The sequence below is a fragment of the Dipodomys merriami genome, unplaced genomic scaffold (assembly GCF_024711535.1).
Source record: "Dipodomys merriami isolate MVZ:Mamm:240054 unplaced genomic scaffold, mDipMer1.0.p SCAF_17, whole genome shotgun sequence".
In the NCBI taxonomy this organism is placed as follows: domain Eukaryota; kingdom Metazoa; phylum Chordata; class Mammalia; order Rodentia; family Heteromyidae; genus Dipodomys; species Dipodomys merriami.
Window position 1 is genome coordinate 31,678,304 of NW_027203048.1, and position 27,077 is coordinate 31,705,380.

Sequence of the window (27,077 nt, forward strand, 5' to 3'; positions counted from 1 at the left end):
GGATTTTTACTATAATATGATTTTTAAAGTATTGCAAGATTTAAACTTTAAAAAGAATGTATGTAGTATTCTACTATCGTTCAGGTGATTTTGTTTAAAGGTGTTTTAAGCTTGATAATGAAGGCTTTTCACCTTTTGATTCTTTACCATTCTATTCTCTATTTCTGTTGCTCTAATAGTAAAACTAACCTTGGCCATCATTTATTGATCACTTATTGTGTGTCAGGTTGTTGAATTGTACATTTCTCTCTCACCTTCACAACATATTTTCTCAGTTAAAAATGTTTTGTGGCTGGGTACCAGTGGCTCATGCCTATAATCCTAGCTACTCAGGAGGCTGAGATCTGAGGATCGCGATTTAAAGCCAGCCTAGGCAGGAAAGTCTGTGTAAACCACCAGAAAATTGGCAGTGACTCAAGTGGTAAAGCACTTGCCTTGAGCTGAAGAGCTGAGGGACAGCGTCCAGACCCAGAATTCAAGTCCCATGACCGACAAAAAAAAAAAAAAAAGTTTTGTGGACTCACACGTGTCATCCTAGGCATGTGGCAGGCTGAGGTCAGGGGGATTGAGACCAGCGCAGGCAGAAAAGTCAGTGTTTCAGTAGAAGCTTGGTGCGGTGCTGCCCCCTGCCATCCTAGCTACAAAAGAAAGTGAAAAATAGGAGGATCTTAGTCCAACTCTGCACTCAGGCAGGAAGTGAGATCCTGTTTCCAAACAAAAGGGCGACAAAGGACAGAAGGCATGGCTCAGCAGTAGAACACCTGCCTAGTAAGATCAAAGCCCTGAGTTCAAAGTCCTGGTACTTCCACACACTCACAAAAAATAAAAGTGTTTTATTTTTTTTATTTTATTTTTAATTTCTTTTTTATTGTGAAAATACTGTACAGAGGGGTTACAATTACATGGGCAAGATAATGAGTACATTTCTTATCAAGCATTGTAGCCTCCTCCTTTGTTTTCCCTTTCCATCCCTTCCCATCCTCCCCCCAATAAAAATGTTTTATAAGTGAGGGACCAAAGGCCAGAAAATTGCTCAGTCATTGCTAAGAACTGAGGAGATAGAATTCAAACCAACATGTGTCAGACACTGGCCCTTTTACTTTGATATTCCAGCCCTTGTCTTGTCCCTGTCTTGTCCCTGTGGATACTACAGAAAGCTGCGGGTAGCTAGTGGAGCTAGTGGAACCTTCAGTCCATTAGTCTACCATCTTTTACCCTACCTGGCTCTGTGAGCCATCTGTTTTCCCCCTCAGTGCCTCTGGTTCCTCCTCTGTGCTACCTCTTAGGTACCATTTGCTTCTAGGTAGATGCCATGGTTCCAGTCAATGCTTGCAGGGGCTCCTGCAGGGTCCACTCTGTGTGCTAGGAGGAAGTAGGTCTCTCTACTCCCTCAGGACTCAAAGTGCTGTTCTACACATAGACAGCAAGGCCAAGTTCAGAAACTACAGAACCAGTGTGGGTAAGATCAAACACTGTCCCGACGTGGGGAGGTGTCAGAACCTCTAATGCTGTTCTGAATGCAGTCTGATACACTTGCAGGATTGTTTGCTGTTTAAGAGAAGGAAAGCTAGTTTGGGAGATGGGATGAGTGGCATATAGTAGATTATGGAAAAACCCATGTATATACTTGAATATAATCAGCTCTCTTTGTTACATTGTTGGCCATCAGCATTATGAATAATGAGTAGCAGGGTAAGATCCTTGGCCCATTTCCTTGGCCATCCAAGGTACTTCTGGCCAAACATCCTCATTCTCTGCTGCTATGTCATGGAGGAATTCAAATTATCCAATTGTGAAATAAGTTCAGCCCAGTAATTTGAAAGACTATTAGGGTCTGGACTCTTGTTCTCAAGTAAAATGGACTTACACACAGGAAACTCTCAGCATAGCCAGACGGGAAGGATGGGTGAGGTACACAGCTGACCCAGTCGCTGTGACTAGGCCTAGGGATAGGTGAAAGGCTTCCTCAGAGCACTGGGGTCATATAATGTGAGGTGTCCCCAGATGCAGTAAATCAAAACCAGTATCCACGTCCTTCCATCCTTCCATGTTTTCTCAGCTATCTGAATGCCAGGTGCCTTTGGAACATTGCATCTTATACCAAATTACTGTTTTTATCAAATAACATTCTTTGGAAAGCCAGCTATTTCCAAAGCACTCCAATTCTAAGCACCTTCCAGAGACCTGCTTGTGCAATCTTCTGTTTGCTTTCCCCCTAAGCAAAGGCTTCTTGTAATAAGCCACCAAAATCAAGAACTTGGTAAATAGTCTGGTCTGTTTGATTGCTTTACAGCACCATTCCTTTACTGAGTGCTAAATTAGAATTTATTTTCTTCCTGTTAAGTGGTCATTTTTAAAAGTCCTTTTTGGATTGTTCCAGCCCGTGTGTGTGTGTGTGTGTGTGTGTGTGTGTGTGTGTGTGTGTGTGTGTGTGTGTGTGTGTGTGTGTGTGTGTGTGTACGTGTGTGTGTGTGTACGTGTGTGCGTACGTACCAGGTCTTGAACTCAGAGTCTGCGTACTATTGCTTAGCTTTTTCTCTCAGAACTAGCACTGTACCATTTGAGCCACATCTTTGTTTTTAGCTTGATAGTTAATTGGAAATAAATGTCTCCCAGACTCTCCAGAACAGGCTGGCTTTGAACAGCAGTCCTCAGATCTAAACTTTCTGAGTTATTAGAATTACCTTCACCTGGCTGGTTCAGCATCTTAAGTAGTTTTCTGATGCTTACTGTAGGCACAAGGACAGACCAAGTTATGAACAGATGTTGAGCCTAAGCTAATACCCAGGACAATCTAAAATTTGGATTTATTTCTGCTCAGCTAGATGCTGAGCATTAAAGTCCTGAAACTAGAAATAAGAACATTGCTATCGGGGTTGGGAAGGTGGCTCAGTGGTAGAGCGCTTGCTTTGCATGCATGAGGCCCTGGGTTGGATTCTTCAGCACCAAATAAGCAAAAAGAAAAAAGCCGGAAGTGGCACTGTGGCTCAATTGGTAGAGTGCTAGCCTTGAGCTGAAGAGCTGAGGGACAGCGCCCAAGCCCAGAGTTCAGGCCCCACGACCGGACCCAAAAAAAAAAAAAAAAAGAAGAACATTGCTATCCAATTCCATAACAAAGATAGTTGGTACTTCCATCTTTCAGAGTCTGATGCTCCTGAAAAAAGTGATGTGTGTTATTCTGATCAAATGATTTCCTCCCTCCCCCACAACCTGGAGGTACCCATAGTGTGCTCATTCAGCATAAAGCAGGGCAAAGAGGGGCATTTTGTAATTGACCTGGGTGTATATTCACAAAAGGGAATATGTCAGGCATAATATAAACAAAATCTGTAAGCAACCTGTTCATGCTTTGCTTCTGAAAGAATAATTTAGCACCATCAGGTTTATATACAAATACAAGGGGAAAAAATATTTCGTGCAATCATTGTGGCCCAAAGAAACTGTGTTTATTGTATCTGAGCCTGTCAGGGACACTCTCAGGCTAGATATGCAGCCCAGGGTAAGGAAGGGCCAGCCAGAAAGCATGACCTGCTTTACACTGCCCTGTCTCCCTTCTTTCCCACAGGGACACATGGAAGGAGAAGTGTGGGGTCTGGCGGCTCACCCTCTCCTGCCCATCTGTGCAACCGTAAGTGACGATAAGACCCTGCGCATCTGGGAACTGTCTTCCCAGCACCGTATGCTGGCAGTACGGAAGCTCAAAAAAGGTACACCTCACACCTGTGAAGGTATTTACGGACAACCATATGTGTTGGAGTCATTCATTCATTCAACTGAAAGGATCTGTGAGGCTCCCCCCAAAATATGCTCGGTCACGGGAACTCAGAGCACCCTGTGCAGTTAAAACTAATCAGGTGTAGAGTTTTCTGGAAAGTGCCTTACCCAGTGGTTTTCTGGCTCTGTTGTGCACCCAGCACTGTTGTTCATTTCAATTTCCTTGTACTGCACAGACATTTGCCACCTGGGGGCAATATGTCCCTCTTCTTCTCATCACCAGTGATGAGACTCAGCAGCTTGTAAAGAATGCTCTTTGGCTTTATCACAAAGCCTCCACTACTTATTACTAAAAACTCAAGGACTAGTTCTGATAGAAAAATGATTAGTATCATAAAATGAATAACTATATATTGAGCATCTATGTGCACTCAGGAGGGACACCAGGAGATACAAATCCCGCAAACACTTACTGTGTAGCTTCTCTGCCTGTATCAGGCATTGGGAATCTGAAGATGGACAGGTCTCACATCTTGTGTGAGAGCTGGACAGGATTTGAACAGAGTACGAGCAACAGATAACCCATTCAAACTGGGTAATTTGAGATGAATCTAAACATGGCACTCTGTGCAGGGGTGGGTAGGGTTCAAGGAAAGAGTGGGATAGTGCAGCACCGTTCAGCTAGCGGCAGCGGACTGCATGACCAGCCCCAGGCCTGAAGGGATAAGAGGTGGGAGTCATTAACAGAGCTTCGAAAGAGAGAGCTGGGTGAGACAACCATTAGGTAATAGACCTCCGAAGCCAGTCTGTCTGCCTCCTGCCATGCTCCTGGAAACCAGGCAGAGGAGCCCCCAGTACGCTCCAGGCCAGCTTCAGGCAGAAAGCTGCTGAAGGAGGGTAAGAATAAAGGATGCAAGAATGTAAACTGAGGCTGTCCCATACAGACCAGGTGCCACGGAGGCTCCTAGCAGACCTGCTGCTTATCAGGGGGCTACATAGGAGCTGAGGCAGCATGGGTCTGCTCAAGTTCCTAAGGTTGGTTGGCAGGTGGCCCTGAGGTATTTGCATCGGTTTATAAGCAGAGAGATTAGAGATGGATCCTAGAAGAATCTAGAATAAGAACAGGTGTCAATAATAGCAACAACAGTGGGCCAGTGTCTGTTCTGTACTCCACCTGCAGGCAGAAACCCAGTGAAGATGGCCATTGTTACATTACTTGAGGATTAGGAAATTAAGGCACAGTGTACTTAAGTAGTACAGGGTACTCAAAGTCACACAGCTAGTAAGTAATGGGACTGAATTCAGACTCAGGCAAGGTGGTCCCGGAGAACGTACCTTGTTGCCACTGCATGTCACCATCACCCTGCCCCTAGGTGGCCTCTGTGCCCTACATCCCAGCGCTTTGGTAAGTGGAGGAACCCACATTAGCAATCTAGACCTGAGTCCTCAACCATGCCTGGACCACTAAGACTGACTCATTTGGGCCACGGCTTTATCTTGGGGAAATGGGGCCTGGTCCTCACTGTGGAAGATGCCAGTGTCAGACAATGGACTTTATCCCCTGGGTTAAACTTTAGTTCTAAAAGAACAACTGTTGACATATTTTAGATAAGATGACAGGTCAGCTCAGTTTACCCCGGTTATCCTGGTGAAATTATTAACAGAAGCCCAATCTGTATAGGAAATCATGGTTCTACTCCTGATGATTTCCTGCCCTAGCCACAGCTGTGACTAACACACAGGAGGCAAATGAGTGCTGAGCAGATGATGGGATGAGTACCATTTAGATGAGCAATTTGGAGTTATTGGTGTGAGCACAGCATGTGGCATGCCATGGACAGCGCCCCCTATGGGAGCTCAGCTTCAGATGGCCTGGCACCAGGTGCCAGGGCTGTGTAAGCTAAAATCTTTTTTTTTTCTGGGTCCAGTTGTGGGGCCTGAACTCTGGGTCTGGGAACTGTCCCTCAGCTCTTCAGCTCCATGCTAGCGCCCTACCACTTGAGCCACAGCACCGCTTCTGGCTTTTTTTTTTTTTTGCTTATGTGGTGCTGAGGAATCGAATCCAGGGCCTCATGCATGCAAGGCAAGCGCTCTACCACTGAGCCACCTTCCCAGCCCCATAAAATCTTTATAGAAGCATTAGTGGCTGTGAGGATGGCATTCTGTCATGGATTGTGATGATGGTTACACAATCTAAGAAAGATTTGATTATATAACTTAATTAGGGGAATTGGATGACACATGAATTATATGTCAGTAAAGCTGTTAGGAGAAAAATGGTGTCAGAGGTGAAGATATTCTGAAGTAGGTTCCCTATTAAACATATCCCACCGCATCTATGCCCCCTCATTTTGAAACATCTCCCCATGGCCTCCCCATGGACAGAAGACATTCTCTTGCACAACCGCTGTCTTAGCACCAGTCAGTTTCATAGTGAAATGCCCTATTCCATTCTTCCTGTAATCAACAATACCCAGAACCTTCTACCTCTGCAACTGTGCATCATGATCCATGAAGCAGAAACAAGAGCGGCTGAAATTCAGGAAGCTTTCTAAGTAAGTTTATATGTCAGGCATGATGCCTCAAATCAGTTTCTAGAGCCAAACCAGTGGTTAATACTTGTAATCCTAGCTACTCAGGAGGTTGGGATCTGAGAAGCACAGTTCAAAGCCAAATTAACAAAAAGCTGGAAGTGGAGGTTTGGCTTAAGTGGTAGAATACCAAGCTTGAGCAGAAAATGCTAAGGGGCAGTACTTGACCCTCAGGCCCCAGTATGGGTATACACACACACACCTGTGTGTGTGTGTGTGTGTGTGTGTGTGTGTGTGTGTGCATGCAAATGAGTTTCTAGAGATGTGACTACAGAACTTCATCTTTAAATAATCCTTTTTCCTTAGCTCAGTAGAGGAGATATAAATCCTGCAGTCCTATGTCCTGACTACCCCACTTGTCTTTAGAAAACTCAAGGAATTCAAATAGTAAGAATTGAATGGAAAAACCTTTTGAAAATTGAAAAAAGATATTTGTGACATTATGGAGATTGTCTTGGATCTGAGGGGAAGCAATGTTTTAAATTAGGGAATTTAGTTCTCACACATGAGTGATGAAGATCCAGCCCACCTGTTCCTTGGTGACGCACCTGTGCAGTTCCTCCATGTTTCCATTCGGTTTGGGCGACGGTGAGGTCTGTGTGTGAGTGTTCACTGTGGATTCTTTGGCAGGTGGGAGATGCTGTGCCTTCTCTCCGGATGGGAAAGCCTTAGCAGTTGGCTTGAATGATGGGAGCTTCCTGGTGGTGAATGCTGACACTGTGGAAGACATGGTCTCCTTCCATCACAGAAGAGAAATGATTTCAGATATTAAATTTTCAAAAGGTGGGGATGGCAGCAGATACTTTGAAAAGTTTCAACCTTGGAACAAAAAGAATTATAAAACTAGACTATGATAACTGTTTCTTTTACCTTTTCCCCTGCTTTAAAATACCAAGGTTCTGAAAGTAAATTCCCATACTGAATGTGTTGGTGTTGACTGCATGTCTGTCTTTGTAGATACAGGAAAATACCTTGCCGTGGCATCCCATGACAACTTTGTGGACATTTATAATGTGCTTACAAGCAAGAGGGTCGGCATCTGTAAGGGAGCATCTAGCTACATCACACATATTGACTGGGACTCTCGAGGTAAGGCATGTTGTGGCCTGTAAGGTATAACTTCTGTTTAGGTTTATTATTACTTTCTTGTTGTTTTGTTTTGGGGTGTTTTTTTTGCCAGTCTTGGGGCTTGAACTCAGGGCCTGGACACTGTCCCTGAGCTTCTTTTGCTCAAAGCTAGCATCCTACCACTTGAGCCACAGCACCACTTCTGCCTATTTCTGTTTATGTGAGACTGAGGAATCAATCCCAGGGCTTCATGCAGGCTAGGCAAGCACTCTACCACTAAGCCACATTCCCAGCCATTAGCTTTATTTTTAAGTCAATGTCTGTTCATGTATTGTTTCTAAAGAGAATGACCCTTGTTTCAAAGGACAAGGGAGATACAATAGCTGCAACTTTACAGCCCAGAAGTAGCTTGTGTTATGTCAAATACTCTCTCGTGTGTGTGTGTGTGTGTGTGTGTGTGTGTGTGTGTGTGTGTGTGTGTGTGTGTGTGTGTGTGTGTGTGTGTGTGTCTTACAGCTTGAACTCAGGGCCTAGGTGCTGTTCTTGAACTTTTCCACTCAAAGTTAGCATTCTACCACTTGAGCCACACCTCCACCTCCAGCTTTTTGGTGGTTAATTGGAGCTAAGAGCCTCATGGACTTTTCGGCTTCAGCTGGCTTTGAACCATGTTCCTCAGCTCCTCAGTCTCTTGAGGAGCTAGGACTACAAGCATGAACCACTGGCACCCAGCTTCATCTTTTAAAAATTATCATTACTCTTCACTAATAATTTAAGCCACTGAGTTTGCAGAGCATTGAAGATGCATGGTGCCTTCTGTCACCATGCAAATTTACCCTTGGTTCTGATCTCTTCTTCCTTTCTGCTTCCCCAAACTTCCCCTCTTAGAGGATAGTCTGGAAGTCTCCAGCAACTTTCATCTGTCAGGGGAGACAGAAAGCCATGTTTAGATTGCTGACCTAACTTTGCTTTTCTAAACTTGCAGCCTGGCCTTGCTCATTTCCCACAATACCATGAAGACTTGTTGACTTATTTAATACATCTATCTTCTACCGTTTATAAAGTCAGAAGCCAGAAAATGTGGAGAATCTGGACATGAGACATGGCTCCTACTCTTGAGAAGTTCTAATTTAGTGCATGAGGCATGTGCCTATTGAAATAATACAGGAGCACAGCACTGGGTGGGGCATGGGAGTAAGAAGTGGTGAGTCACAGAGGAAGTGGGAGGCGGGGCCAAGACAGCCTTGGTGTGCAGGGGAAGTACCATAGGCTGGCTTACTTCGAGATCCTATCCCAGACACTTGACTGATGGTTAGAGGCTGGTACAGGCATTAGGAATGGGTTGACTGTAGCTTTTGTAGTGGTATTAGTGTGTGCTTGTGAGGAGAGAGGTCCTAGGGCAAACCCTGGGGCCTCCATACCAGGTGACCTTGGGAATAACCAGAAACTCACCAGTTAAGGAAGTCAAGGAAGAGAATTCCAGGCAAAGGGGAACATGGTATACCAAACTATGTAGTTAGGAAGACCAGAGAGTGGTTAAGACACGAGTAATACTGAGTGGCCAGCGAGGTGAAGAGAGGGGCGAGAATGTGGAAAAGCAGACAACGGGGACTCTGACATCATGAACTCTATTCTGGAGGCACTGGGTGACTCAAATGATTCTGAATGGAGTATTCAGTATTCCCCACCCTCTTGGGGAGAGGAAGTGAACTAGGAGTTGGAAAGCAGCTAATACAAATAGTGAAAGAGGTGATGAGGGTCTTAGCCAAGAATTGCTTACTGCAAAGACACCAGAATGCTTCATTTCACAAATTTCAGCTCAGGGTGTGTTAAGGAACACCTAAAATCTCTACCACTTGGAAGGCAGAGGTAGGAGGATTTTGAGTTGAAGTCAGTCAAGGCAAAGTTAATAAGATTTTGCCTCAAAAACAACATAAAGGCGGTGTGGGAGGGGAAGGGGGGGGAAGGAGAAGGATAGGGATTGGGGGGGAGGGGGGAGGCTGGGAAGGGATGTAAAGGGTAAACCAAAGGAGGAGGCTGCAATGCTTGGTAAGAAATGTATGCATTATCCTGCCCATGTAATTGTAACCCCTCTGTACAGTATGTTCACAAATAAAATTAAATTAAATTTTTAAAAAAAGACTGTAAAAAAAACATAAAGGGGAATGGGTTTGGGTATAGCTAAAATGATAGAGCACATACCTAGCAAAGCCTTGGGTTCAATCCTCAGTAGAGAGAGGAGGAGGAGGAAGAAGAGGAGGAAGAGGAGGAAGAGGGGGAAGAAGAACAGGAGGGAGAGGAGGAGAAGGAAAAGGAGGGGGAGGAGGAAAAGAGAGGATTGAAACTACTTTGTACAACTACTTAAATATAATAAGAAAACAACAGAAAATAAAAAAGAGAAATGGGGGGGGGAAGTGGGGAGGGGAAAGGAGGGAAAGGGAGGGATGAGGAGCGAAGACAGGAGGGGTTAGTTATAGACTGGGCCTGTTGATCCTCTGCCAGGCAGGTTTGTGGTTGTGGCTAGATGTGCTGCACTGGAATTTGGACTTTTCTTCAGCTTTACAACCTGCAGGGGTTTTATAGAGTGTGTTACAAGAGGAGGGAAACATTGGGTCCACTCCAAGAGGCCCAAGTTCTGACAAGGACAGAGGGAGATCAGATAAGTCTCTCTTGCTTTCATGTCAGGGCTGTGTTAACCACACAGTGTCCAGGGCACAGGCTGGCATTTACAATCAGGGAAGACATCGGTTACCTGAGAGTCATCTAGGAACTGCAGAGGACAAATGGGTATACCAAGAAACTTGCTTCTCAGTCCTCTTCCTTAAGATTCTCTACTTTAGGGGCTGGGAAGGTAGCTCAGTGGTAGTACTTGCCTTGCAAATGAATGAGGCCCTGGGTTCAAGTCCTCAACACCACAGAAGCAGAAAAAGCCAGAAGTGGTGCTGTGGCTCAAGTGGTAGAGCACTAGCCTTAAGCTGAAGAGCTGTGGGACAGCACCCAGGCCCAGAGTTCAAGCCCCACGACAGACACACACACACAAAGAAAGATTCTCTACTTTGTCATTGCATGGGGGCGAGGCGGGGGGTGGGGAGCAACAATCATTTCCCTATTTTCTTTCTAGATAGAGTAAGAAATATACCTCCCCCTTCCCTTGGAAACCACCATTCTACTTCATTTTGAGTTGACCACTCTAGGAACCTCACCTAAGTGGAATCACTTTCTTACCAGATAATTTTTAGCATAATATTTTCAAGTTCATCCATGCTATAGCCTGTGTCAGAATTTCCTTTGAGGGTAGGCTGTGGGGTGAAGAATAGTCCATATTTTGGTAATATAATTTTCTGTTGGTGGAAATCTAGGTTGTGTCCACATTTCAGCTATTTTGAATAATGCTGCTGTGAATTCAAATGCACAAATATCTTTTTAAGATCCTGTTCTCATTTCTTTGGGGTACATACCCCAAGATGGAGTCTCTGTACCCAAGGGTACTTAAGCTTGTAATTTTTTGAGAATCTACTGTTTTCCATAGCAGTTGTACCATCTTACATTCTCGCAGTACAAAAGGTTCCGATTTCTTCACATCCTTGTTAAAGTGTTCTTGTGTGTTTGTGTTGCATGTGTACATGGATGCATGTGTGCACACACACACACACATACACATGCACGCATGCATAAGCCTAGGGCTTAAACTCAGGGCCTGGGCATTGTCCCTGAGCTGTTTGTTTTTGTCAGTCATGGAGCTTGAACACTGGGCCTGGATGCTGTCCCTCAGCTCTTCACCTCAAGGCAAGCACTCTACCATTTGAGCCACAGTGCCACTTCCGGTTTTCTGGTGGTTTATCCTAGTAGCTAGGATTACAGGTGTGAACCACAAGGCTACTGCTCTATTACTTGAGCCACAGCTCTACTTCCAGCTTTGTGTGTGTGTATGTGATTAACTGGAGATAAGAGTCTCACCAACATCCCCACCCAGGGTGGCTTTGAACCTCAATTATCAGAACACAGCCTCCTGAGTAGCTAGAATTATAGGCATGAGCTGCCAGCAACAGTTCAAACTGTTATTTTTGTGTTGATAGGGGCCATTCTAACAATTATAAGGAAGTATCTCATTGTGACTCCTTTGCATTTGGGGAGTTAGTTTGCATTTGGTTGTCTTGATTATGCCAAGTTATAGTCCCTGTGTCAGGTGCACCCTGAGTCCAGGGTGGAAAGCAGCAGGCCTTGGCTAGGATCCTCTTTCCCACTGCTGTGGGAAGGCTGGAGTGAAGGTCTGTTCAGGGCCTCAGCACTGACCCTTGGTGAGGAGAGGCACACCAGCCTCTGCAGCTCAGAGGAAGAGGAGGAGAAAGCTGAGGTCTTTGAAAAAAACCTCTACTCTGTCCCAAGAGCCACTTCAATGGAGGGAGGGTGTGAAGCCTGCATCTTGAGAGTAAAATAGAGATCTTCCAGTACTGGGGGTGGATTGTACCATGTGGAGAATGAGAGCAGGTGTGCCCAGGCACCATGCTTGACTGCAATGTCATGAGCCACGTGTCATCCTGACCACCCAGGTCCCAGGAGGCCTGAGTGTGTCAGGCCGTGACAAGACCAGCCTCGCCTTGCACATTAAGGATCTTCAGGCTCTGGCAGGGGTGCAGAGCATAATCTAGAAGCAGGGTCTGTTTTCCTCCTCGGATCCTGTCAGAAACAGTGAGAGCCTTTGCCAGAGCCAGCTGGCTCGTCACGGGTGGGGATGGCGCAGCCGCAGCCCATCCTCAGCAGCCTTGGTGCCCATGGCAACGGCAGGGCCCAGGAAAACCCAAAAGCACATCCCGCTTTTGCGGGAACCTTGGCTACTCCACATGAAAGCTCCTGTGAATGGCAGAGAAAGGAAAAACACATGGAGAGAGACATGTACAGAAGGATGACTTCTAGATGCTGGGAGATCATTTCTAGAAATATCAGGACTGGAAGATATTTTACCTATGAACACTTGGATCCGTCTCAGGACACTTCATTCACATTTCTATTGCCGATGCCTTGATAAGTATAATCAGTGGTAGATGACTTATAGGATTATTCTAACTGGTACATTATGCAGTAATTGGAACAATGTATGAGGCTCACTTTGTGGAATAACAACTTCTGTGTGGTTGAAAGATATGAGACAATCCCTTCTCTCTCTGTTCTCAGAAGTTTGCACACATGCACAGACCAGAGATAGAAACAGACAGACAGAGAGAGAGCACAAGAAAGCAGCAGGCAGCAGGAAAAAATAACAGTGACCTAAATATTTTCTCTTCACTTAAAAAAAGACAGTATAATAACAGTAGTAAAGAAAATTTCAGGGGGAAAAAGAACCATACCCATAATTATGCCTTTCTAGCACAAGAATAATTTGTTGGATATTTTTGAAATTTATATCTTAGGTTACAAGCAACAGACCTTCTCCCACCCTTCAAACTAGCTTATATTTTAAAATAATAATGAAAAACTGGAAAGATCTAGGCTGTCTGGTAGAATACAAGAGTTGGAACCAGCTTTTGGAATAGACTGGAAAACACCCTGAGCCAAGTCTTTTGACACTGTTTGAACAAATGGGTTTTCCCTAATTCATTTGCAGTGGTTCAGTTTTCACAGTCCCCAAATGCCACTCTTAATCACAAAGTCCACATGTGACCCCAGCCAGGCACACATTGACTCAGCCTTCCTGCTTCCAGCTTCCCAGGAGGGAGAAAGCCCAGTTGGAGCCTAGGCCTTCCTAGGTCAGCATCTGCCTCCACAGGGAAACAAACGCTCTGTAGGGTCAGGTAACAGGCAAGGGGCACAGGCCACACGTTGTCTACAGCACTCTGTTGCACTTCTGGTGCTTGTCTCTGTGCTGATTCTTTCTGTAAACAGAAAGTATCTCACTGAGCCTGTGTGTGTGTGTGTGTGTGTGTGTGTGTGTGTGTGTGTGTACTCAGGCCTTGTATTGCTAGGTAGGCTCTAGGATTTGTCATGTCTCCAGCCCTCCGCTCCTTTTATAGAGTCTCATACTTTTTGCCTAGGGCTAGCCTCGGATCATAATCTTAGGCTTGTGTTTCCTGCTGAGCTGGGATTATGATTATGAAGTATTACACCAATTTGTGTTTGTTGAGATGTGAGTCTCTCTAGTTTTTTGCCCAGACTGCTCTTGAACCATATTCTTCCTGATCTTTACTTCTCAAGTGGATGGGATTTCAAGTACAAGCCATACACCTGGCCCTTATTTGTAATTAACTTTTTTTTTGTTAGTCCTGGGGCTTGAAATCAGGGCCTGAGCACTGTCTCTGAGCTTCTTTTTGCTCAAGGCTAACTCTACCACTTGAGCCACAGTGCCACTTCCAGCTTTTTCTGTGTATGTGGTACTAAGGAATCAAACCCAGGGCTTCATGCATGCTAAGCAAGCACTCTACCACTAAGCCAGATTCCCAGCCTAGCTTTTTAATATCCTAAAAATATTGATATATTTACTACACTAGAAAAAATATTGACTACCCATTTTCTTCTAATGCTAAATAATAAAAATAAATAATAAAAATGCAAAGATAATTTAAGATTCCTTATACATACATATATATATATATATATATATATATATATTGCTACAACAAATTGTGTCAGTAGACACAATTTCACATTTTTTTTTCTCCTCAGGATCAAGGCAGCCTCCTCCCGGTCATGTAATAATTTACCAAATTAGAAATGATTAGGATTGTCAGTAAAGCAGTGAGAGAACCTTTTTTCAGTTCATCACTTTAAAGTATTCCTGTTTCTTTAAGGTTAGCTAGATTCTAGAGCTGGTGGTGCCTACTTGGATATTAATATTATATAAGTAAAGAAAAGTTATTTAGCTATATTTTTCTAAGATGTACATTACTAGATTACTATATAATACATAGTAATAAAAGGGAAAAGAAGGAAATGTTATTTTAAGCACATATATGTGTATATACATACATTGACTTATTTATAGATGAAATATTTTGGTGTCTGAGATTTGCTTTAAAAATCTCAGACTGAAGCTGTTTGTGGAAGGGAGTTCATGAGTTCTTAACTTTGAAGCTGGATGCAAACACACAGAGATTCCTAGTGCTATCTCATGTGCACATCTGCTTGATTTTCCATAATTACAATTCTGAAAAATTAAATACTGTGTGTGTCTTGAGTCATTACAATTTTTAAGACACAAAGGATAGTTGTCATTGTTGGAAGAAAATTAGAAGACTTACTATTTTCCAACAATCAACATGAATCTAAGATCATAGTTTTATATCAGATTGAAAGACTTTATTTTCTCAATATTTAGTTTGAGGAAAGTCTATATTTCTTTACCAATTTTTAAGTAAGGCACATGAGAAAGGCATGAGGAGTTGCTGTTTACTTAATATGTTCATTCTGTTTCTAGCCAATTTAAGATTTAGATCAAAAAGGCAACATTAACCAAAACTCATTGTCATAAACAATTGAGTGGCAACTCCTTTGTACAACTGCTAAAAGATAGTTTTAAAAACTAGACCTCACTAAATGCAATGCTCACAAGAAAGACCTTCTAAGTCTGTACTTCTTTCCAGAGTGGGTTGTTTGTACTTCATCTGTATTGTAAAAGACAACAGGAGTGGGGGAGGGGGAAGGAATAAAAAAAAAGACTTTGTCAGGCTTTGGAAAATCATAACTGTTTTCAACACAACAGAGTAAAACATATCAAGCTTGATCATCTGTTATTTGAGGGATGTTCAAGGTTAAATTCTGAAAATCATAGCTTTGGGGTTTATATCACACCAGGTAATTGTTTTCACATATCTTTCTAAGTAATTTAGCATATATTATTCAAGTTATGAGACTGTGATTCAAATGAAGCAAATCAAAGTCATGTGATTTAAATGAATAGAAGTAGTAACAGTTATTCTTATGTTATAATAAAGAGATAATGTACAGTTTTAATTGTCTTCACCTTCTTTGTATCCTAACAGGAAAATTATTACAAGTTAATTCAGGTGCCAAAGAACAACTATTTTTTGAAGCTCCGAGAGGCAAAAGACATATTATAAGACCATCAGAGGTAACAGTCAGATACAAAGCTTTTAAAAACTGTTATGCAAAGGTTAAAGTATGTACTTTAATAAATCATCTATCTTAGTTATTAATGCAGATCACTTATAGTTTGCTTTTAGGCTTGATCATTTATTAAATCTGAATCACTGCTTGATCTATTTTCCTAATTTCTGAGGACATGGATTTCTCTGGACATAGAAAAGTATAGCTGACTTTCTACTTAATTTCTCTAGCCTGAAGACTATGAAGAAGCTAATATTTTAGATGCTACATTTTACTTTGTATATGAAGCTGGGCGCCAGGGGCTCATGCCTATAATCCTAACTCCTCAGAAGGCTGAGATCTGAGGAACACAGTTCAAAGCCAGTCCGGGCAAGAAAGTCCGTGAAACTCTTATCTCCAATAAACAACCAGAAAACCAGAAGTGGTGCTGTAGCTCAAGTGGTAGAGTGCTAGTCTTGAGCTGAAGAGCTGAGGGACGGCACTCAGGCCCAGGGTTCAAGCCCCATGACCGACAAAAAAAAAAAAAAAAAAAGAGTTTTATGGACTGGCTGCAAATGACGATTCTCAGATCTCATCCTCCTGAAGAGCTAAAATTACAAGTGTGAGCCACCGGTGCCAGCGGAGAAAGTACTCTCCAAAATGAAAACTAAACACAGTCTGACAATTCCAGGGGAGACCAGACTGTTGTCTTCTTTTCCTTGTATCCTTAGCTGCATAAGTAATCTTTAATTGTTGGACTGAAACCTATATGAAAATTTAAATCCACAAACTAATGCCTTCCTGGAAGCTGGGTTTTCTGTGGATTAGAACAGAGGCCTTAGGGTGCCTGGCACTGTTAACAAAGGCTAAATGAGTGTGTGACATAGTTACAAATTTGTCTTACTCAAGATGCAAAGGAACAAAAGACCCTGGAGTACTCTGTTTCCATTTGAGTTTCAGAATTCTTAACAAGAAGGTCTGACCCTTTGAGTTTTACAAGTTACAAGGGTCATTCTTTTGGGGGAAAGGGGCGGTGTCTGGTCGTGGGGCCTGAACTCTGGGCCTGGGCACTGTCCCTCAGCTCTTCAGCTCAAGGCTAGCGCTCTACCACTTGAGCCACAGTGTCACTTCCGGCTTTTTTCTTTTTGCTTATATGGTGCTGAGGAATCGAACCCAGGGCCTCAGGCATGCAAGGCAAGCACTCTACCACTCAGCCACGTTCCCAAGCCCACAGGGGTCATTCTTAATATCCCATTTTGAGTGCAATTTCTGTAGTTTCAAACAAGTTTGCACATTTGCTTCCTTTGGTAAGCACAGGTCCTCATCTGCCCAAGGGTGTTCTGATGAGGCATCTTCAGAGTGAGCAACAGTGCTCACTCTCCTGCCCATCATCACTGGAGGCTAGCATCACTGGAGGGTTGGAGATGGACAGGGAGGCTATCAGAAATGGAACCTGGAGCTTGAGAGAGTCAAACACTGAAAAGCCTGTTTCCAGAATTACCAGGGATAAGTAAGGTGTCTGCTCCTCTCTCTGTGAAGGTTGGTGCAGGATATGATGGGAGGTTGGAGGACTCCATTTCTGCCTCCAGAAATGGAAGTTATTGCAAGAGGGGCCACCATGAGTCACTTCACTCTGGGACTCTGCCTAAGACCTTAATTCACTGAACTAGCCACCAGTCATTCCAAATCTACGTATCTTCAAAAGAAACAGTTTATTAAATAAGGGCAAATTTGAGTGATTACAAAGTAGGCATAGTACAGCACCTGACATATGGTGATACAAAATTGTAGCTGCATCCTTATCCTATAATTTCTCTTCTAAACAGTAAGGAGCACTGGGAATCAGCAGTGCTGGGGCCAGCTGCAATAGTAAAGTGCAGAGCAGTTCCAAGCCAAATGACAAGTCTGGGCTTTAATCTTAGATACAATTCTCTAGTGATTCTTTTTTAAAATATTCTTTGCAGACAATTCTTTAAAATGCTTTGCTGATCTCAAATAAAAGTAAATGAGGTAGCAATAGCAGCTTACATCTGTAATCCTAGCAGTTCAGGAGGCTGAGATCTGAGTATTGAAGGCAATCTGGCCAGAAAAATCCATGAGACTCTTATCTCCAATTAACTACTAAAGAGCCAGAAGTGGAATTGTGGTTCAGGTGATAAAACACCATCCTTCCATGAAAAAGCTAAGGGACGGGGCACTTGCACACACACACACACACACACACACACACACACACACACACACAGAGAATAAATGAATGAATTAAAATCCCTTTGTACAACTGCTTAAAGGTAATAATAATAAAAACAAAAAGTAAATGAAATAAAATTGCTAGGGAAGCCTAATACATATATAGGGCTGCTGTTATTGTTAGAAGAAAGAAAAAAAGAATTAGCACAATTTTCTCAGAATATAATCTATACAAATTGCATATCTTCTAGCTATGAATTTCAGACACACAGTTTTTAAAAATAAAATATATGCTCTTGGCAACACAATGTAAATAGCTCTTCCCATTTTTTTCATATTTTTTTCTTTTTGCTTATGTGGTGCTGGGGAATCAAACCCAGGGCCTCATGCATGCAAGGCAAGCACTCTACCACTGAACTACTTTCCCAGCCCCTTTTTTCATATTTTTTTATTGTCCTTAAGAAGTTGTACAAAGGAAAAGTGGACCCTAGCCTATCACCATGCACTAACACCAACTCAAAATGGATTAAAGACCTTCACATCAAACCTGAATGTCTGAAACTACTGCAGGACAGAATAGGAGAGACACTTGAACTTATAGGCACAGGCAGGAACTTCCTGAACAGAGGCCCTGGGTCACAACAAATTGGAGAGACTCAACACATGGGACTACCTTAAAATAAAAAGTTTCTGCACAGACAAAGAAATAGCTACCAAACTAAAAAGACAACCAACTAATCGGGAAAAAATATTTACCAGCAATATATCAGACACGGGTCTAATATCCATTATATACAGGGAACTCAAGAAATTAACCCCTCACAAATCTAACAAACCAATCATGAAATGGGTAAGGGAACTAAGGAGAGACTTCTCAGAAGAAGAGATAAAAATGGCACAGAAACACATGAGGAAATGTTCATCATCTCTGGCTGTAAAAGAAATGCAAATAAAAACAACCCTGAGATACCACCTTACCCCTGTCAGAATGGTTCACATCCTAAAGTCAGCGAATGACAAATGCTGGAGGGGATGCAGAGAAAGAGGAATACTATCACACTGCTGGTGGGAATGATACTAATAGAACCACTTTGGAAAGCAGTCTGGAGATACCTCAGAAAGCTAAATATAGACCTCCCCTATGACCCAGTCATACTACTCCTAAGCATCTACTCTGAGCAACAGGAACCAGTATCCAAAGACACATGCACCTCCAGGTATATTGCAGCACTGCTCACAATAGCTAAGATTTGGAAACTACCCAGATGCCCCACTACTGATGAGTGGATATATACAATGGAATATTATGCCGCCATTAGAAAGGACAAAATAATAATATTTGCAGGGAAATGGATGGAACCAGAACAGATTATTTTGAGCAAAGTAAGCCAAGAACAAAGAGACAAATGGCACATGGTCTCCCTGGTATGTGGATGCTAAAGCCAAAATACAAGATATGGCAAAGTAACAGGACTCAAGAAACAAACAGCCACCCATTTTGTCATATCATTGCTAAATGACTCCATGTTCTGGACCCTATATGGTAGATATATGCACGCAACAGAGGGAAACCAGGAGGAGGAACAGAGTAAGTGGGAACAGCCCACACTAAGCAAAAGGAAAGTAATGTAAACATCACCTGATGTGGAAAAAATAACTTGTAATGTCAAAGCTCATAGAATTCACAAACTGTATAGACCATGATAATGACAATGTGTGAAAGTTAAAATGTGTTTGTGACTCTAAGTATCGCTATTCCAAAATACTGTGAAATTTATGTAATCACCTAATCTCAATTAAAGAAAAAAGTGAGACGGGATGGGTTAAGAGAGATGGTGACAGCTGGGCGCTGGTGGCTCACGCCTGTAATCCTAGCTACGCAGGAGGCTGAGATCTGAGGATTGCGGTTCAAAGCCAGCCCGGGCAGGAGAGACCATGAGACTCCTATCTCCAATAAACCACCAGAAAACCAGAAGTGGTGCTGTAGCTCAAGTGATAGAGCGCTCGCCTTGAGCTGAAGAGCTGAGGGACAGCGCCCAGGCCCAGAGTTCAAGCCCCACCACTGACAAAAAAAAAAAAAAAAAAAAAGAGAGATGGTGACAATGTTGTCAGACACTTTGTACTCATACTGTTTTGTAGAATGGGAACTTCTTGGTACAGCTACTTAAAGATAATTAAAAAATCTTTAAAAATAAAATAAAAAAGAAGTTGTACAAAGGCCTTGCTTTAACAAAGCAGTTTATGAATACATTGCATCTTTTTGCCAGTCATGGGGCCTGAACTCTGGGCCTGGGTGCTGTCCCTCAGCTCTTCAGTTCAAGGCTAGCACTCTACCACTTACGCCACACCACCACTTTCAGCTTTTTCTGCTTATGTGGTGCTGAGGAATTGAACCCAGGGCCTCATGCATGCGAGGCAAGCGCTCTACCACTGAGCCACCTTCCCAACCCAATACATTGCATCTTGATCAGTGTCACCCCTTTCAACATTCTCACCCTTCCCTTCTTCACATTTTAAAAATAATCTCTCTACATTACATAGGATAATAAGCTAACTGCAGATCTGATTATATTTTCCTCCAAGGAAGCTATCATTAAAGAAAAATTATATCTTAGTACCTTGTAAGTTTTCAAAGCACTTTGAAAATGATTGCCTCATTGATCAACTAGGTTCAGTACTGCTCAGCCAGAAAAACTTCTCAGAATTTCTCAACCAGCAGCAGTTATGGTCTAAGCCCTTATAGTGATGTCTGTGGACAAGGGTGTGGCTCTGGCATCCAATGGGTGAAGGCTGAGGGTGCTGCTGCACATCCTGCTATGCTGTCTGCCTACAACAGCTATCTGGCCTAGGGTATCAGTACTGGGGATTGAGAAACCCTGATACAGTTTATGGCTTATACAATGCTAAGAGTCTAGTTAAAAACTTTAAAAGCTTTACTGTTGTCAGATTTCTACAATTCCAAAATATGCCTGTGGATATTTGACTGTAGAGTTGGTTTTGAGTGTGCTACTTAGGGTGTGTACACCTCGGCACACAACACAGACTCCTGATGTTGCCAAGTCATCATTTACAACTACTCAGCCATGACTTGTTTTTCTGAAATACCATAGAGAGAAACTAGGCTGTACGAAGCTACAATGTTCTTTTCCTTCTGTTGCAGATTGAGAAACTCGAGTGGGACACGTGGACCTGTGTCCTGGGGCCCACCTGTGAGGGCATCTGGCCAGCACACAGCGATGTGACCGACGTCAACGCGGCCAGCCTCACCAAAGACTGCTCCCTCTTAGCCACTGGAGATGACTTTGGTTTTGTTAAGCTTTTTTCATATCCTGTCAAGGTAATATTTCATGTTTATTATATATTTTTTGCATCTTATTAATTCAGAATCTGTTGGAGCTAAGTAGATTTTTAAATCTTGAAGACAGTCACGTTATTTCCAGTGTCCCTTATGCTAAATAAAAACCAACCTGCTGTGATGTTTGAATGACTAATTTGAATGACATTCCCAGGACATCCTCCTAGAAGAGCCCTTATTGGTCATCAAACCCAGTATCCCACGAAATGCACATTGTGAGTCATTTTACCGATATCTCAGACGTGTCTGACTCCAGCCTTTCTGACTAATACCAGCGTAATTTTTTTTTTCTGGGAAGAGAAGCCTTTTATTGATGGCCACACCTCTCTCTCCCGTATCCTTTACTGGAGGGGCCTCTGCAAGGGCCTGCCAGCATCTTCAGGGCCACAGTAACCAACTCTACCTCCGCACTGGGCAGATGCACTGTCCCAGCCCATTGGCAGTTTGGGGTTTTAATCCTGGGCATTGGCTCTCAATGAAGCTTTGTACTTCCCTGTCATCTCCTTGGGCAAGGGTACCAGGCTGGGGCAAGGCACCTGCCCTTCCACTTGGCACATGCACTTCCGTGGGCAGTATTGGGGGGGGGGGGGCAAGTTGGCCGGATGAGATCGCTGCTGCTTCTCCAGCTCTTCTTGCCTGAGCGTTTCCTTGCTCTTCCCCAGGATCTTCCTGATGTGCTACATGATCTCCTTATTATTCTTGGTCTCCATGTCTACCAGGACCTGCTCCCCGGAATCTAGATAGAACCGCAGGAAGGGCGTGGGTGTCATGTTCTTAAGCATCATGTTCTGCACCCAGGGGTTCTTACACTGGATCTGAGGGATGTTGAAAAACACAAATTTTCTGGCGCCCTCGCTCAGCTCCCCCTGCGTGTTGTAGTTCACCGTCATGACCTTCACTGCCTTCTTGAACACCTCGCTTCCCTGGCCCAAGTACTGCAGGGTGCGGTGGATGGGGAAGCGGCCCTTCATGGGCATGGTGGTGGCGGGGGTGGCCTGCGGCCACGGACCTCACACCAGCCCCGGCCCTCGCGCTACCAGCGTAATTTCAAGGAAGAGGAACTTACTACTTTGAAAAGCAGCTAAATTCTGTTCTTAATACCTCCGATGTTAAGGCATTTTTCTCTATGCTGAAATGAATTCCTTTTTCTTTAGCCAAAGTTCTGCCTTTTAACCATCATTCCATCCTTTTGTATGGAGGAAGGTTAGCATGATTCTCCTTAATCTCTTCCTCTAGCCTGAGTGCCACCAGTTCCTTCAGCCATATCTAGTTTCTATCTACCCTTTTCTTATGCCACACCCATTTTTATCAATTCCTTCTTTAACTGTCTCATCCAGAACTGAATTCAGTCCTGGCCCACCCATCAGTCTGGCCAGCTCACAGCACAGGAGGACTGTTAACTTCTTGGTTTTGATTTTATATTTGCATTAAGTAAAACTAAAGTGTATCAATTGATTGAAATCATAGTCAAGCCACAGATTTCATTCTCAAACAAATTAAGTTATCATCCATCCTGTGCGTACACTTTTGATCTTCTCCAATCTGAGTGTACAACTTTATATCTCTACCGGAAAGTTTTATCTTGTTTAACTTCATTATTCTACGCTTCTTTTAAATACCTTTTCAGAATATTTAATCTCTTCTCCAGCATCATGCCATCTTTTCCTTTCACAATCATGAGTTCTAAATTGTAGAAAGAAAAAGAAAACAGAAATGGAACCACCAAGTAGTAGCACCAGGATCCCACATTCAATCAGATATTCCAGGGCTGGGAAGGTGGCTCTGTGGTAGAGCACTTGCCTTGCATGCATGAGGCCCTGGGTTCAATTCCTCAGCACCACATAAACAAAAAGAAAAAAGCCGGAAGTGGCACTGTGGCTCAAGTGATTGAGCGCTAGCCTTGAGCTAAAGAGCTGAGGGACAGCGCCCAGGCCCAGAGTTCAGGCCCTACGACCGGACCCCAAAAAAAAAAAAATCAGATATTCCATTTGTGAATACACATGTTTAGTTACAATTCTTCCATTAGTAACAGGTATTTAAAATCTGTCTGACTGTATAATCATGCAACCTAGACCAACAAGATAAATAAAATAGTTGCTAAATATCTTGCTAAAATCTAGTTTTATTGTGTGTTTGCTAACCCTAATCTTCTTTTAAATAAATCACCCATTAAAAAGGGGAGATTAGTTCACCATGAACTCATTTTCCTGTTTGGTAATCACTGATTTTTAAAGCACTTATCAAACAAGCTTCATCCTAGAATTTCCCATGGATTGCATCAGCTCCACTAGTTTCATATTCATTCATGGTAATTTGCTTCTCCATCTATTACTTGTACATTTAAAACCTGAAAACACAAGTTCCCTCTGAATCCCCTTGCACTGGAGGCTTTTCTTCTTCGTTTGTTAATGCTTCGTCACATCATTGTTATGAGTATTATGTTTTTGTTTTGGGTTTGTTTTTTAGTTTTTGGTTTTTTTTTTTTTTCTGTTGGTCATGGGGCTTGCACTCTGGGCTTGGGCTCTGTCCCTGTACTCTTCAGCTCAAGGCGAGTGCTCTACCGCTTGAGCCACAGTACCACTTCCCGTTTTCTAGTGGTTTATTGGAGATAAGAGTCTAGGGACCTTCCTGCTGGGGCTGGCTTTGAACCATGATCCTCAGATCTCAGCCCCCTGAGTATCTAGGATTACAGGTGTGAGCCACCAGCTCCCAGTCTGAGTATTGCTCTATGGTACATGTTTTATTATGTGCATTGTTGCTTTCACTGTGTGTCCTAAATTTCATTGCCACCTGGTGACCTTTGCCAATGATTCATTACTTCCCTTTCACTTATCAGACATTTTTACTTTATCAGTATTGGGTTTTAACTAACCATTCTCCTTGATAAGAAAAAAGAAAATGCACCTAATTACATGAAGATAAGAAAGTAAAGATGCCTTGATTGTAGAAGACTAAAGGTTTGGCAGGTACCTTAGTAGCTGAAACCTCTGTGATACTATGGTATCTTGCTCTGTACTAGAAATTCATCATCTACCTCCCCAGCCTGAACAGGTGGGTGGGACATCCGCAGCAGACATTTGAAGCTGTTATGTTCCTCAGACTAATAGAGTTCCATGGAGATGTTTCAGGGATAGGGAAAGGAGCTTTAAGGTGCTACCCATGCTTACGTAAATGTCAGTCTGTTTTGTATTTTATTCATTAAGCTCTTCTATAAGATTTCTTCTCACATATCATCATAAAACTTTTTAGACATTCAGATAAAATAGAATAGTAAATTCCTACAAATGCACAATTCAAAGTAAATTGGAGGATTAAGAAAAAAAACCTCAGTTTTATACTTCAGGAACTATAAAACAAAAGAAGATTAAGACCATTAGCTGGAGAGCTCACGCCTGCAATACTAGCTACTCAGGAGGCTGAGATCTGAGGATCGAAGTTCAAAACCAACCCAGGCAGAAAAATCCATGAGCTTCTTATCTCCATTAAGCCAGCAAAAAGCCAGAAGTAGATTGTGGGCCAAATAGTAGAATTACAGCCTTGTGCCAAAAGCCAAAGCAAGAGCATGAGGTCCTGAGTTCTAGCAACAAAAAGACCACGGTAAGTATAAGAAATAATAAGGATTACAGGATAAATCAGTCAAATAGATACTGTAAAGAGAACAGAAGAGAGAAATGGAACTAAGAAGTAGTGTTTTTAAAAGATATAATTGACAAATCTTCAGCTAGATTAACCATTAGAAATGAGGGAAATTATACATAAAAGGAGATACTACACAATGCAACAGCAACACAAGGATAGTTAATAGTCTTATCATGAGCAATTATACCATGATAGTTATGCCAACAAATTGATAACCCAGAAGAAAGTGATAAATTCCTGGAAACATACAAACTACCGAGAGCAAATGATGAAAAAGTAGAAAATCTGAATGGACGAGTAATAAGTAAGCAGATTTCATCATTAATTAAAATCTTCCTAGAAAAACTGAGGGGAAAAAAATGGCTTCATAAGAGAATTCTGTCACACATTTTGAAAAAATTAACACCAAACTTCTCACACCTAAAAAAAAAAAAAGAAGATTAAGGAATATTTCTGAAGTAATTTTATGAGGCCAGCATTATACTCGTATTGAAGGTAGATGAAGATACTATAAGAAAAGACATTTACAGATCAATAGCTTTGATGAACATAGGTACGAAAATCCTCAACAAGTGAAATCCCTAGATACAAGAATGTTTCATTATATGTAAATCAGTAAGTATGATATTGCCATATTAACAGAATAAAGGATACAAAACATACAATTATCTCAACATGTATGAAAAGGGCATTTCTCAAATTTACCTCCATTTTATGATTTTTAAAAGTTAACAAATTAGATATAGAAGAAATGTACATGAATATAATAATAGCTATAAGTAACCAGCTCAGAGCTAACATAATATCCAAGGTGAAAAGCTAAAGCTTTCCCTTTAAGATCAAAAACAAGATAAGTATGCCTATTTTCACCACTTCTGTTTAATATAAATTCTGGAAGTCCCAGCCAGAGCAAATAGGCAAGAAAAAGAAAAGGCATCTAAGTCAGAAAAGAAGAAGTAAAGTTGTCTCTGTTTGTAGATATGCTCTTACATATAGAAATCCTAGAAACTCCAGCAAAAAGCTATTAGAAATATTTAGTAAAATTTCAGGATATGAAATTAACATATAAACATCTGTTTTATTTCTATGCACTAATAACATACTACCCAAAAATGAGAATAATTCATGATAGCACCAAAAGCAATAAAATTATTTAGTTAGCCAGGCACTAGTGGCTGATGCCTGTAATCCTAGCTACTCAGGAGGCTGAGATTTGAGGATTGCCGTTTGAAGCTAGCCTGGGCAGGAAAGTCTGAGAGACTCTTATCTCCAGCTAACCACCAAAAAGCCAAAGGGGAGCTGTAGCACAAATGGTAGAGCACTATTCTAAGCTCAGAGATAACTCCCAGGCCCTGAGTTCAAGACCCAAGACTGTTATAAAAAACATGAAAGAATAAATTTAATTAAGGAGATGAAAGATATATATGCTGGCAATAAAAAGGCATGAATGAAGAAATTGAAGATGACAAAAATAAGTAGATATAAGATATACAATAAATTATCCCATGTTCATAAATTGGATGGATTAATATTATTAAAACTTTCTATACTACATGAAATAATGGTAGTCCTATCAAAATTCCAATGACATTTTTCATTGAAATGGAAAAATTATTCTAAAATTCACATTTTAGGAACTATGAAAGATCCTTAATAGGAAAACCGATCTTGAGAAAGACGAATAACTATTTCACAGGGTTTTAAATTGGCAAAGTTGGGGCTAGGAAGGTGGCTCAGTAGTAGACCGCTTACCTCGCACGCATGAGGCCCTGGGTTCTCAGCACCACATAAGCAGAAAAAAGCTGGAAGTGGCACTGTGGAATAAGTGGTAGAGCGCTATCCTTGAACTGAAGAACAGCTCCCAGGCCCAGAGTTCAGGCCCCATAACCGACAAAAAAAAAAAAATGGCAAAGTTGTTAGAGCTGAGTTATATTCCCCACTCAAACATTATGTAATGATTAGCAACCCAGGTAATACTCAATCCAGTGAGAATTCAGCGAATTAGCCACCAGGAAGACTTTGGGCAACTTAAGGCCCAAACCACAAGGGGTCCTCAGATGAGTATGATTATTTAGAGTCAACTTAGCATGCCCACTTACGTGTACAATGCATCTTGATCAGTGTCTTCCCTTCTATCATTCTTCCTCGCCGTCACATCTAGCCCATCCCCTCCTGTTTCCTGATTCCATTTTCACATATGTACATGGATGACTGTATTTGCCCACTATTCCTCTCCCCATTTGTCTCCCCACTACCCTTAATCCTCACCTCTGAAGCAAGAGGACTACAAATTCAAGACCAGCCTGTACCCCATAGTGAGATCTGTATCACAAAAACAGACACCACACTGCGCTCTCTCTGCTAACACGTGTGTGCACACAGGGAGGAAAAGTCCTGTGAGTACACAGATAGTAAATGCTAATCCACAGACCAGGAAGAAAACCCAGGGACTGAATCAGCCTCCACACTGTGAGAAAGTCTTCTGT

The 27,077-nt window shown here is 42.3% G+C and overlaps 1 protein-coding gene and 1 pseudogene across 2 annotated transcripts in view; one reads left to right on the top strand and one right to left on the bottom strand.

Annotated features, from left to right (window-relative positions):
• Window positions 1–27,077, top strand: part of Eml6 (EMAP like 6) — a 251,333-nt gene that overhangs the window by 177,430 nt on the left and 46,826 nt on the right. For both annotated transcript variants that reach the window (XM_070025631.1, XM_070025632.1), the window contains exons 21-25: window positions 3,566–3,707; window positions 6,936–7,088; window positions 7,263–7,394; window positions 15,344–15,432; window positions 20,758–20,934. In XM_070025631.1, coding sequence (XP_069881732.1) covers window positions 3,566–3,707; window positions 6,936–7,088; window positions 7,263–7,394; window positions 15,344–15,432; window positions 20,758–20,934 — 693 coding nt within the window. The remainder of the gene's footprint in view (window positions 1–3,565; window positions 3,708–6,935; window positions 7,089–7,262; window positions 7,395–15,343; window positions 15,433–20,757; window positions 20,935–27,077) is intronic.
• On the bottom strand, window positions 21,233–21,929 carry LOC138829294 (small ribosomal subunit protein mS25 pseudogene; annotated as a pseudogene).